The 12,994-nt window shown below is 44.5% G+C and overlaps 1 protein-coding gene across 1 annotated transcript; it reads left to right on the forward strand.

The window, feature by feature from the left end:
• Window positions 1–286: 286 nt before the first annotated feature.
• Window positions 287–12,905, forward strand: ccni (cyclin I). The gene is made up of 10 exons (XM_056578337.1): window positions 287–539; window positions 2,148–2,307; window positions 4,867–5,001; window positions 5,310–5,384; window positions 7,878–8,018; window positions 8,109–8,228; window positions 10,206–10,307; window positions 10,455–10,626; window positions 11,188–11,321; window positions 11,978–12,905. Exons 2-10 carry the CDS (start codon window positions 2,194–2,196, stop codon window positions 12,179–12,181), a joined length of 1,197 nt encoding a protein of 398 aa, XP_056434312.1. The 5' UTR covers window positions 287–539; window positions 2,148–2,193; the 3' UTR covers window positions 12,182–12,905.
• The last annotated feature ends 89 nt before the right edge of the window (window positions 12,906–12,994 follow it).

The following is a 12,994-nucleotide window of genomic DNA, read 5'->3' on the forward strand; positions in this document are numbered from 1 at the left end:
TAAGATAAAATAGACACAGCATTGTACGGTTGTATTTTTTTTTACCATTGTTTTGCAAGGACATGGGTTAAATATTTAATTTATTCAAAAGATTAACTTCTAACCTCCGTTGTGTTCTGCAATGGACCTTATACAAAAATGGCGTAGTTACTAGTTTAATCATCTTTAATTTATATATGTATTTATTTAATTATTTTATATAAATAAATGTACGTATTTATTAAATCAAGTTATCTTTGCATAGAATGGAATGTGAGAGTCTATTATGTATGATGTAGAAGTCACTCTTTGGTAACGGAGTGTAACTGAGCGTTTGAGGGGCGGGTCTTCTGTCTTCCCCTCGTCGGAAGTAGGCGCAGACGTCCCTTCTTTTTTATATCCATTAAAAAAAGGACTCCCCCTTTCCCCCATAAAGAGAAACATGGAGGCCAAAATGGAAGAGTAAACGAAAAACGGGAACATAATTCACCCCTTTTGTTTTCTTAAATCGTGTGGACCGGATGAAATCCAACTGTGGTTTTCGCCGCTTCGCCGGGGAGGTAAGGCTCCGTCTATGATCTGGACACAGTAAGGCTTTTGAGGGAGGTAGGGCTCCGTCTATGACCTGGACACAGTAAGGCTCTTTAGGGAGGTAGGGCTCCGTCTATGTACCCGAAATACAACGGAGCTTAAACGTCCCTGCGTTTACCCAGCACCGTTGTCCTCACAAACTCACAGATAAAACACTGTTAAATGTTATTGATTGACAGCTATTGTGTATACATATTTATATTTTATCAACAAAATGTTATTTGCATCTGAAGTGTTTCGTTCCGGGTAATAGCCGAAGCCAAGTTACTACTACACCTGCTGTTTAGCGATTTTACCTTAAGTAAACCTAAATTAAAATAATATTTTACAGTTGATATTGTTAAACTTTGATCGTATACAAATGTAGTACATTTTAATTCCTAATATAGACTGTATGTTCCTAAAATACACTATGATTAGGTATATTGTATTGACGTAGAGTATATTCTCTCCGTCATCTCAGTTTTCTTCATCGAAGTGGCTTCAAATGTTTTCTCTTCCCTACATTCAAAGCCCTCCTACACAAGTGTAGCTTACACATCATTTAGTGCATACTTATAAAGAAATTAAGGTATAAAAGGGTTTATTGCCTGTCTTTATCAATGTAATGTGAATTTCCATGTAATATATCGTCTCCTTTAGACACTGTTGTATTTTTATTATGGTTCATAGTATCTTGAAGCTCCACTAACTGTTGCACATAAAGTCTTAGTTGTATAATGCGTTGTTGTTATCCTCTTATCTGTAATATGGTATCATAACTATGTCTCTAAATCCCTGTACTTTCGGTTCAATCATTTTACTTTCTCAAGCCAGTTACAAGATAAGTGACTGCAATGGGTTATAGTCTTAATAATAAAACCAAAAAACACTAAATCCAATGTCAAGATCATATTATAAACTTGTCCTACGGTATTATGCCCTATGTCTCCACTACACCTGTGGAGAACAAAAACACAAGCACTGAAGGCAACAACACACACACACACACGCACACGCACACACATACACACATTCTATATCAACGTTACTGAGTTTACAAAAGCAGAGGCGTTTACCAAAACGTCTAAGGTGTACGGAGACACCTTGCAATATATTAATTTTATTGTTAGGTGTATAATGGTTCCCATGAGTATCTATACTGGTCGCCCATAACCTAGTTATAAAGTGTTTCCACTGAGTCTGTATTTGTAAGAATTGGTTATATTTGATTACACTTTTTAAAATACTTGATTCTAATCCAGAGGTCTGTTATTTCTGTATTACAACATGCTGCTAAGAATATAAGACCGTAGCTATGGACGCTATTTTCATCTGTAAACAATTCTTTTTTTTTTTAATCAATCAAATATATATTTTTATTTTGTGTGAAATGATTGAGTTAAGTAGACACAATATGACCAGCATAATAAACCCAGAGCCTGTCATTATTATAAACCCTGAGAGGGTGATGCAGGACCAAGACGCAAAGCTGAGGGGGCTGGCATCACCTGGAAGCCCTTGCTGTATACATGTTCCTTTATGTAAGGTGTGTCTCTGTGTTGTATTGATGGTGTGTGTTCTCTCTGTACCTCCAGGTAGCTGTATCTGCTGGGGAGGTTGGCTCGACCAGGATAGGTAGAGATGAAATTTACCGAACCCTGGGAGCGCCAGAGGCTGTGTTCTCTTCTGGAGAACGCAGTCTCTAGGGAAGCCATGATGTGGAAGGCCTACGTGCCAAAGAAGCCCTCCCCACAGGTGAGGGTCTGCCTCCTTCTCATTGGTCACTTTACACAGATGAGGGTCTACCTCCTTCTCATTGTTCACTTTACACAGGTGAGGGTCTGCCTCCTTCTCATTGGTCACTTTACACAGGTGAGGGTCTGCCTCCTTCTCATTGTTCACTTTACACAGGTGAGGGTCTGCCTCCTTCTCATTGGTCACTTTACACAGGTGAGGGTCTGCCTCCTTCTCATTGGTAACTTTACACAGGTGAGGGTCTGCCTCCTTCTCATTGGTCACTTTACACAGGTGAGGGTCTGCCTCCTTCTCATTGGTCACTTGATCTGCCTCCTTCTCATTGGTCACTTTGCACAGGTATGGTTCGGCCTTATGGTGTGTTCCAGATACCTTGGAGACCACTTGCATGAGTTGCAAGTGGGGAAATCGCCAAGCTTTCTTGTGGCATTTCACAGAGGAACCTTTTGGTCGGTTCCACTTAGAATTCTGAGAGTATACCAAGTTCAGTGAGGCTGACCGTACGTGGTGACCGTACTTATTCCGGTCACCAATTTATGCATTGCACGGTGTGCAATACAATGTAAAATTGTGTTGTTTGCTTTGAAGTTGGTTTGCTAAAGAAGCTAATGTAGCTAACAATAACAATGACTAGCCAATAACATGACACAATCAAAAAGAAAAACAGGAACGCTATAAGTGCTACAAGCCAGGAAATTACATCACAAGAGCAACTCGTGCAGGTAGTGTACAAGGCATCTGGAACACACCATTAGCTGCTACATGGCCTATCATATTGGCTCTGGGTTTAGCTCCTACATGGCAGAGCATATTCGCTCTTGGTTTAGCTTCTACTTGGCCTACAATATGAGATCTGGATTAAGCTGCTGCAAGACCTAGCCCAATAGCTCTGAGTTCAGCTGCTACTTGACCTAGACTGTTAGCTCTGGGGTTAGCTACTACATGGTCTAGCCTATTACCTCTGGGGCTATCTCTTGTGTTACATGGCCTAGCCTCTTAGCTCTGTGTTTAGATGCATAGCCCACTAGCTTTTGGTTTAGCTGCTAAATGGCCAATCCTATTGGCTCTGAGGTTAGCTGCTAGATGGCCAGAATCCTATTTGCTCTGGGGTTAGCTCCAGTGCTACGAATAATCAGACTTCTATTGTTTACAGTGGGCTTGACCTACTATCACCAGTCGACCGGTTCTAGTGCCAGCTGTCTTCTGTAGCTACAGGGTATTAGCAAAGCAGCAAGGCACATTCACCGGGTCAGATTCATATCTTCGGTCCAGTGGATTCACAGCATTCCAAGCCCTCAGTGTAGCTTCCAAATGTAAATGTAGACACAGTTCTTCACTCTGTATGAGTCCTGGATGTGTAGGCTCTTTGTTAAAGAACATGGATTGTCCTGCTGGGGGTTTTGTGTTTGAACTGAACCAGAGAACAAGGGTTTTTAAGAGTTGATTGTTATAAAAGGAAAGTCGAGGTTTGATAGGGTGTCCAGTTACAGGGTAGCCTACCTCACAAGGTCAAGTGCTCTTTGATCTTTGACCTCCTCTGCTCGTGTGCTGTTACACATTCCAGACAAACGGACACCCTTTACCACATCACACCATGAACATGAAAGTGTTGGAAGGATAATTTAACCAATGAACCAATACTTAACACAGCTACAATTTTTTTGTTGTTGTTGCTGGAAACAGTTATAAGTTTGAGTTAACAATTCTCTGAACATTTATAGAGGTAATGATTAACTTTTGGTACATTGTCAACCACGGCAAAACCTCAACAAGACCAAAACCATGTTAGCCTATAACCCCATACAAGCCCTGTTACCCACAACCAAACCACCCCACACAAGCCATGTTACCCACAACCAAACCACCCCATACAAGCCCTGTTACCCACAACCAAACCACCCTATACAAGCCCTGTTAGCCTATAAAAATACATGCTAGCTTCTAGCAGGTCATGCTAGCTTACGGTAAGGGTGGGCAATGTTCCACCATAGCCTGTGGTCCTAATGAGGACAGGGTGAACCAACTGAACACATGGATCTCCCAGCAGGTGCGCCACTGCGCATGCATTTGTTTGTTGGCATTGGTTGATGGTGATGTGATCTAACACTATGCACAGAGAGGTTCTACTGTGATCAGTGATTCAGCTGGTGCATTGATCCCAGCAGGAATGGTGATGCATCAAGGGTTGTATCACTTGTTGTTTCTCTTAAGGCTGGCTGCATCTAAAGACAGATAGGAGCCAATCATCATGCATATTTTATTACTCTCTAAAACATTATTGCTATCAGTATTATTCCACAGTAATTCTCCAATGACAATAATGACAATATTACAATGAGAGGGGTGCAGGGGTGGGCACTGGGCACCTATGATGCAGGTTTCTACCTCTGGGGCGTCAAATATAATTTGTCATTACAAATACAGCGGCGCTAGTATCCAACAGAAACACTTGTGTTTTGTGTTGTTTGTGTGGAAGTATTTGTTTGTGATTATGCTGTTTTGTTGTTGGCGTTGACGTTGTGGGTTTGTTTTGATGTGGTTTGTTTGTGTGATTCCTAGGATACAGACATCTCCCCGGCCCAGAGAGACGAGGCAGTGCGCTGGCTGGCAGAGGTCCACGGCAGTCTGCAGCTGTACCCAGAGACGCTAGCGCTAGCCGTTAGCATCCTGGACCGCTTCCTAGGCCCAATCAAGGTAAACACTGCAGCTGAACCCAGAGACGCTAGCGTTAGCCATTAGCATCCTGGACCGCTTTATAGGCCCCATCAAGGTAAACACTAGAGCTGTACCCAGAGACGCTAGCGCTAGAGTAGCTCAGCTCGGCATTAGTGATTTAACATATTTTCAAGCAACAGTTTTCTCCCTCTTTGGCAGCACAGCAGGATCTGGAAACCTTTCCTTGGGTTGACACCTAGAAGTTGGTCTCAGGTGGTCCGTGGTCCAAGTCAAAGGCATGACCGAGCGCTGATATTGGTTAAGATGTTTGTCTTTCTGTTCTCTAGGCCCGCCCCAAGTACCTACGCTGCATCGCCATCGCCTGCTTCTTCCTGGCTGCTAAGACCTGCGAGGAAGATGAGGTACACACACAGAAACGGATTTGTGGATCTCTCTGTATATTAGGGCTTTGACTCCGAACTTCGGTATTCGAATATAATTAGAATATCAAAAAATAAATCAATATTCAAACGATTATTAAGCAGCCCTTAATATTCGAACCTGTTATGGGCATTCTTTTTTGTAAATGTCTTTGCTTGAATGTTGTTTTTAATTCAGATTCCGAGGCTTTTTCACGCCTGGTGAAGTTGTGAATCGCGAGCTCATTAGCATTAGCCTGGCGATGTCATACTCATAATTCTAGTCAGAATATGAGTCTGAGACCGAACCATTGGGCTGTGATTATAGGGCGGAACCAGGAAGGAAAATGCCTCTTCGCTCAATTGGATAGACCTAAAACCAATCAGATTAACGTAGTATGTGACGTATGTTGTGCGAAGCACAGCTATTCTCAAACAAACTCAACTGAGCGCACGTTCGAAGAAGTAGAAAAAGAAGATGGACATAAACGTTTTATGCCTGTTTTGTAAAAAGAATTTAAGGATACACGGACAAATTGGTAACACGGTCAGCATTTTTGGGAAAAAAAGTAAAAGCGCTGAGCGCTCTTTGGTGACGTGGTTGATTACGTTAATGTGTATCATCTGTCCATCAACGTATAAAGCACGCCCTTACAATTTGATTGGTCAGATCACTTTTTGATCTGACCTAATACCTCCCAACGAGCTCAATTCCAGACTGAATCTCCCAGACCAAATATTTTGTGGGCGGAGTTCAGGCTGGTATCCAGGCTACATTAGCATGGCTATTATTGGTAATCTGGGCTCCTGTCGGTGGCGTTGCGTCTTGGTTTGCGCCAATTTAGTATTTTATAGCAGAACAATGGCCGCGTCAACAACGACAACAGCCCCCGAGGAGGAGAAAGAAATTTACACTCCTGCCCATTTCAAAAGCAAAGTGTGGCGCTACTTTTCTGGGTTCGAAAAAATACTGGGGAAAATAACCGGCAAGGATAAAGTAATATGTAGAATATTTAGGCCCAAACTCTCATACCACGGGACAACCAGCAACTTGAGAGCCCACCTGTCACACTACATATCGGCAAGCTGCAGTCAACGTCAATTTGACTGATACACTGCCCTCTGGTGGACAAAATATATACAACTTAAGTTTTATACCATATAGGTCTTACTGAAGGCATTTAATGGTCAACATATTATTAATAAATATTCGAATATTAATAAATAAACGAATTTCGAATATGATTTTTGGGCAAAAGTCAAAGCCCTACTGTGTGTGTGTGTGTGTGTGTGTGTGTGTGTGTGTGTGTGTGTGTGTGTGTGTGTGTGTGTGTGTGTGTGTGTGTGTGTGTGTGTGTGTGTGTGTGTGTGTGTGTCTCCAGTGCATGCCCTGCGTCAGTGTGCTGGCTGGCTCCAGCGGCTGTGACTGTATGGTCTGTGTGTGTGTGTCTCCAGTGCGTGCCCTGCGTCATTTACATTTAGGGCATTTAGCAGACGCTTTTATCCAAAGCGACTTACAATAAGTACTTTGTCATAAGAAGTGCAACAATATATCGCTGTCGGTACAGAAAGGATGTTCATAGAACCAAGTGCAAGTACAACAATCGCTAGGCTAACCAAGTCCCCGTGTTACAGCAAAGAGAAAGCAGCTACTGCAGTTGCTACACAGTTAAGTACTATAATACAATACAATACAATACAATACAATGTTGCTACACAGTCAAGTACTATAATACAATACAATGTACAATGGTGGCAAGATGGGGAAGGGTGGCTAGGCAGAGTCGAGGTGGACTCTGAACAGGTGATCCTTGAGCCTTTTTCGGAAGATAGTGAGCGACTGCGGTCCTGAGAACGGCAGGGAGCTCGTTCCACCACTGAGACCGAGAAAAGTTGTGACTTTGCTGATCGACCTTTGCTAGCTCTTAGCGATGGCGGTACCAGACGTCCAGCTGAGGTAGTTGAGCGGAGGGATCGAGCTGGGGTGTGTGGCTTTACCAATTCTTGGAGGTAGGCAGGGGCAGTTCCATCGACTGCCTTGTATGCCAGTACCATCGTTTTAAATTTGATGCGAGCTACAACAGGGAGCCAGTGGAGGTCCCGGAAGAGGGGGGTCACATGGGAGAACTTCGGTAGGTTGAACACGAAGCGCGCTGCCGCATTCTGGATGCACTGCAAGGGTTTAATCGCAGAGGCAGGAAGTCCAGCCAGGAGTGAGTTGCAGTAGTCGAGGCGGGAGATGACCAGTGATTGGACTAGAAGCTGAGCTGCTTCCCTTGTGAGGAAGGGCCGGATTCTGCGGTTGTTGGAAAGTGCAAATCTGCAGGTTCAGGCCACCGCAGTGATGTTTGCGGTGCAGCATCACTGATTGTCCAGTACCACACCGAGGTTTCTGGCAGTAGGAGCAGGAGATACAGTGATGCGTCAGTGTGCTGGCTGGCTCCAGCGGCTGTGACTGTACGGTCTGTGTGTGTGTGTGTGTGTGTGTGTCTCCAGTGCGTGCCCTGCGTCAGTGTGCTGGCTGGCTCCAGCGGCTGTGACTGTACGGTCTCTGAGATCCGGCGGATGGAGCGGGTCATCCTGGACAAGCTGCACTGGAACCTCCACACTGCCACGCCGCTCCACTTCCTGCAGATCGTACGTCCGCTGCTACTCACTTCCTGTCCAGTATTTGATCATGATGATGTCATGATGATGATGATGATGATTCTCTCCCCCCCCTTATAGTTCCATGCTCTGCTGGTGTGTGGGGGCTCCATGGTTCTGGTGGGGGGCAGTCGCTCCCAGCACCTCTCCCTCCTCACCCGCCGGCTACACCACTGCCTGGCCGACCACACACTCACACAGGTACACACTACAAGAAGTACACACACACTCACACAGGTACACACTACAAGAAGTACACACACACTCACACAGGTACACACTACAATAAGTACACACACACTCACACACAGGTACACACTACAAGAAGTACACACACACACACACACAGGTACACACTACAGGAAGTACACACACACTCACACAGGTACACACTACAAGAAGTACACACACACACACACACACACACACACACACCGGTACACACTACAGGAAGTACACACACACTCACACAGGTACACACTACAAGTACACACACACTCACACAGGTACACACTACTAGTACACACACACTCACACAGGTACACACTACAAGAAGTACACACACACTCACACAGGTACACACTACAAGAAGTACACACACACTCACACAGGTACACACTACAAGAAGTACACACACACTCACACAGGTACACACTACAAGAAGTACACACACACTCACACAGGTACACACTACAAGTACACACACACTCACAGGTATGCACTTCAACAAGTACACACACACACTCACACAGGTACACACTACAAATACACACACACTCACACAGGTACACACTACAAGAAGTACACACACACTCACACAGGTACACACTACAAGAAGTACACACACACTCACAGGTATGCACTTCAACAAGTACACACACACTCACACAGGTACACACTACAAATACACTCACACAGGTACACACTACAAGAAGTACACACACACTCACACAGGTACACACTACAAGAAGTACACACACACACTCACACAGGTACACACACACTCACACAGGCATGCACTTCAACAAGTACACACACACTCGCACAGGTACACACTACATCAAGTACACACACACTCACACTGGTACACACTACAACAAGTATACACTCACAAATGTACAACCTACGGTAATTGAAAAACTTGGTTCAAATTTTGATGCGTAGGTTGATGTTTCATTCAAATGTCCAGCCTATGTCTTCTAATTGCATTGAGATATTGTTTAAAAACGAGTAATGTAAAGGTGACTGGCATTTAGCAAACCCTTTTATCCGAAGCGAAACAGATTTGCAGCGTGGGGTTTGACAGTTAAACTGAGTCTCCTGGGTTTTATTTGCGGATGCCAAGGCTCCAACTCCCCCTCAATACATACTGTACTCCCCTATGGTAGTAGGGATGCACCGAATATTCGGCCACCGATAATGTTCGGCCGAAATTGGCCCAAAAAATAATTTGCCGTTTCGGCCGAAGGAGTAAAAAGGCCGAAAAAAATACACAGAACATTTTTATTTTGGATAAAAAAAATATATATATTTATTTAAAGGTACATTGTTCTTGAATTCTTGCTATAAGGTCTGCTGGAATGTTAGAAAACGTTCAGTATTAAATAAATATTTTTTATCAAATTTGTAATTGATTTTTTATATTGGAATGCAAGACAAAAAAGTTTATAAAGGACTTTTAATTGTTTGATTTATGCAGTGGTGAAAAATTAAAGCAAAACGAATGAAAAACAGAAAGAGCCACATTCGGTTTCGGCTTTCGGCCAAGAATTTTCATTTCGGTGCATCCCTACATGGTAGTTACTTTAATGTATTTCAGCTTCATTAATGTTAATAACATTAATGTTAACACCTGTGCTTACTTCAGGGCCACCTCTTTTTGATTGCTCACACATCATTACTGACTAATGACCCCCTACATCTGTTCTGTCTGTATGTCTCACATACACACATACACACATACACACACACACACACACACATACATTACTGCACAGAGCCCTTCTCTCAGTATGTCTCTCTCTGTGTTGGGCAGTTTTTAAAGTCATTTCATTACCTTACTCGTTACTTTACGCCGCTTCAGTCGCAGCTTGAAGTCGTACTGGTATTAGAATTTTTTTTAAAGGTATTGAAAGGAATTGAACTTAAGAATTTCTGAATATACCCTGTGTATTCCAGGTGCGCGGCTCCATGCTAGCTCTGTCTCTCATCTCCCTGGAGCTGGAATCCTGCTGTTCTGACTGGCTGATACTTACCATAGACCTGCTAAGCAAGGCCAAGGTACCTGTCTGTCTGTCTGTCTGTCTGTCTGTCTGTCTGTCTGTCTGAATAACGTGTTCTTATAATCTTATTTAGATGTTTTTGACAAACCCACTGTCCAGTCTGTTGGTGTAGGATATAACAGTGGGTTTTTGTGTCCTCTCTCAGATGGACAGCCGGGAGTTGATCCGGTGCAGAGAGCAGTTGTCCCGTCGTCTTTCCACTCAGAGAGCTTCCCTCCCTCCCAACACGCTGTACATCTACCACCCCCGCCAGGACCCCCCCCGCCGGGCCCCGCCCCCCCCGGCCCCTGGCTCCACTCTCTCCACCGCAACACAAGGTAGTGAACCGCATGATTAACTTTGTCCTCATCTGTTAGTTGAAACACTGTGTTTTGGTCCGTCTTGTTTCAAAATTCTTTGCAAACAGAGCCGGTCTTAGCGATCATTGTACCTTAGGCTTAAGAATGTATGCTGCCCCTTGTGTCCAGCAAATGTTATTACACCCATAGAGATTTCCTTTGCTGTAAGTTACTACATTCAGAATCAGAGGAATATCTTTCAATTTAATTTGAGAGTTCAATGTAATTATGAGAGGTGCATCTATTAAGGTGATGGGGGCGTGAGTAGTGCGTCCCCTCAGGCCTCTTGGGCGCCTAGCATGTTCCAATGCTCCCTATGCTGTTGGTCTGCCCTGTGCTCAGGTCATATATTCACATTACACTCACTTGAAATACACCAGATGCATTAACCAGAGCGTGTGGAGTGTCTACACGGAGCATTGTCTAATACAAGAGAGTACTGATTCACACATGCGTTGTGTATTTTCTGATCTATGGATAATATATTTTCCCGGAAGTATGTTCCTCCCTGGGGTGTTGACGAGTGTTTCCTGTCTCCAGACCCGGCCTCCAGCGAGGGGGCGGGGACCCCCCACTCCCACTCCAGCCCCACCCCTCCTCTTCTACCTGCCCAGCTCCACCGCCCCCATCTGCACACCCTCAGCGTGCGACGCAAGCCCTCTGCCAAACGCAAGGTACTCCTTCACCTGGTGTAGTTACACAAGGGACTTTACTCCTCCACCTGGTGTAGGTACACAAGGGACTTAACTCCTTCACCTGGTGTAGTTACACAAGGGACTTAACTCCTCCACCTGGTTTAGTTACGCAAGGGACTTAACTCCTCCACCTGGTTTAGTTACGCAAGGGACTTGACTCCTTTAACTGGTTGAGTAACTGTGTGTGTGTGTGTGTGTGTGTGTGCGTGTGTGGGTCGGTTTAGTTCAGGAGGTAGGGCAGTTGTCTTGTAACCGAAAGGTTGCTAGTTCGATCCCCAGCTCGATCCCCAGTGTTGTTGTGTCCCTGAGCAAAACACTTAACCCCAACTGCTCCTGACGAGCTGGCTGTCGCCTTGCATGGTTGACTCTGCCGTCGGTGTGTCAATGTGTGTATTAACCGATGTAAGTCGCTTTGGATAACAGCGTCTGCTAAATGCCCTAATTGTAATTGTGTGTGTGTGTTACAGTTATACTAGTGCACCTAGTTCTGGTTGTATGTGTGTACCCACAACACTAGTGTAACTAGGGGTGTTGTTGGTGTGTGTTTACTACCTCTTGTGTTTACTACCTCTTGTGTTTACTACCTCTTGGTTATACTGGTGTGATAGTTGTTTCTTGCTGTACGTCGTGTGCAGGTGGAGGTGATGGAGGTGGACGACTTCTTCGATGGAATCAAACGTCTGTACAACGAAGAGTCTGAGCCCCCTGCGGGCGGACGAGGAGGAACAGGAGGAGGAGAGGAGGAGGACCGGGGGCGGGGTTTATGCAGTGTCCTGGCGCCCAGACAGGAAGGCAGCGTCTCCCCCTGCCCGCCTCTGCAGCCCATCCCCGCCCCCTAGTGGAGGAAGAGAAGACCACCGCAGCCACACACCGTGTTTACTGAAACCCTCGCAGTGCTCAGATGACCTGCCACGCCCTCTAGACCCTAGGGTAACCCCTCTACATCTGAAGCCCCTTCTAGACCCTGTTAGCGCAACCTCATCTATCGCTAGCTGTGGCTAGCTGTGACTAGCTTTAAGAAGCTGGGTTATATGCTAGTTAGCTGTAACCAGCTGTGGCGAGCCACAATCAGTGACTGGTTGCTAGATAGCAGTGAGAGTTTAGCAGTGTCTAGTTAATTGAAGCTCGTGGCTGGTGAACAGTGAGGGGCTTGCAGTACTTTTAGGGTCTCAGCAAACGGGTGGTGTGTGTTCGGTGGTCCCTAGTGGAGGAGCAACGTTCTGAGGCAGCTTCAGTTCACCTCACAGTCCAAGCACAGAGCCACCAAAAATCTACTCAAACACAAAAACAAAATGTCTAAAAAAAGTATATATATATGTATGGAAAAAAAGGCAGAAAGGTTCCTTTAAAAAAAAGTAGAATTGACTTCCCTGAGCATTGTTTGGAGCCTAACACAATATGATTTATGTTACGTTTCTCACTGTAAACTAAACGTTTTTATTTGTTTTATTTATGCTTTCCTTTCTTTCTCTCCTGTCTCTTTTAATAGTAGTGTCATTTCCCTTCCCTGTTCAAATGTTACATGCATGTTTAACTGTTTCACCTATTTAAAATTAACTACTGTTTTAACCGATGTAGGAATGTTTGTGTGTCTGAATGATCATGTGTGCATTTTATTTCCCTGATAGTCTAAAGCATTATACTTGTTAAAG

Source organism: Gadus chalcogrammus, chromosome 19 (assembly GCF_026213295.1).
Source record: "Gadus chalcogrammus isolate NIFS_2021 chromosome 19, NIFS_Gcha_1.0, whole genome shotgun sequence".
NCBI classification, from domain to species: domain Eukaryota; kingdom Metazoa; phylum Chordata; class Actinopteri; order Gadiformes; family Gadidae; genus Gadus; species Gadus chalcogrammus.

What these genes read in the sequence shown, in the direction of transcription:
- ccni (XM_056578337.1), top strand. Translation starts at nt 2,194, where the DNA reads ATGAAATTTACCGAACCCTGGGAGCGCCAGAGGCTGTGTTCTCTTCTG. An exon ending in CAAAGAAGCCCTCCCCACAG is followed by an intron (nt 2,308 to 4,866) that starts GTGAGGGTCTGC and finishes TGTGATTCCTAG; the next exon opens with GATACAGACATCTCCCCGGC. An exon ending in GCTTCCTAGGCCCAATCAAG is followed by an intron (nt 5,002 to 5,309) that starts GTAAACACTGCA and finishes TCTGTTCTCTAG; the next exon opens with GCCCGCCCCAAGTACCTACG.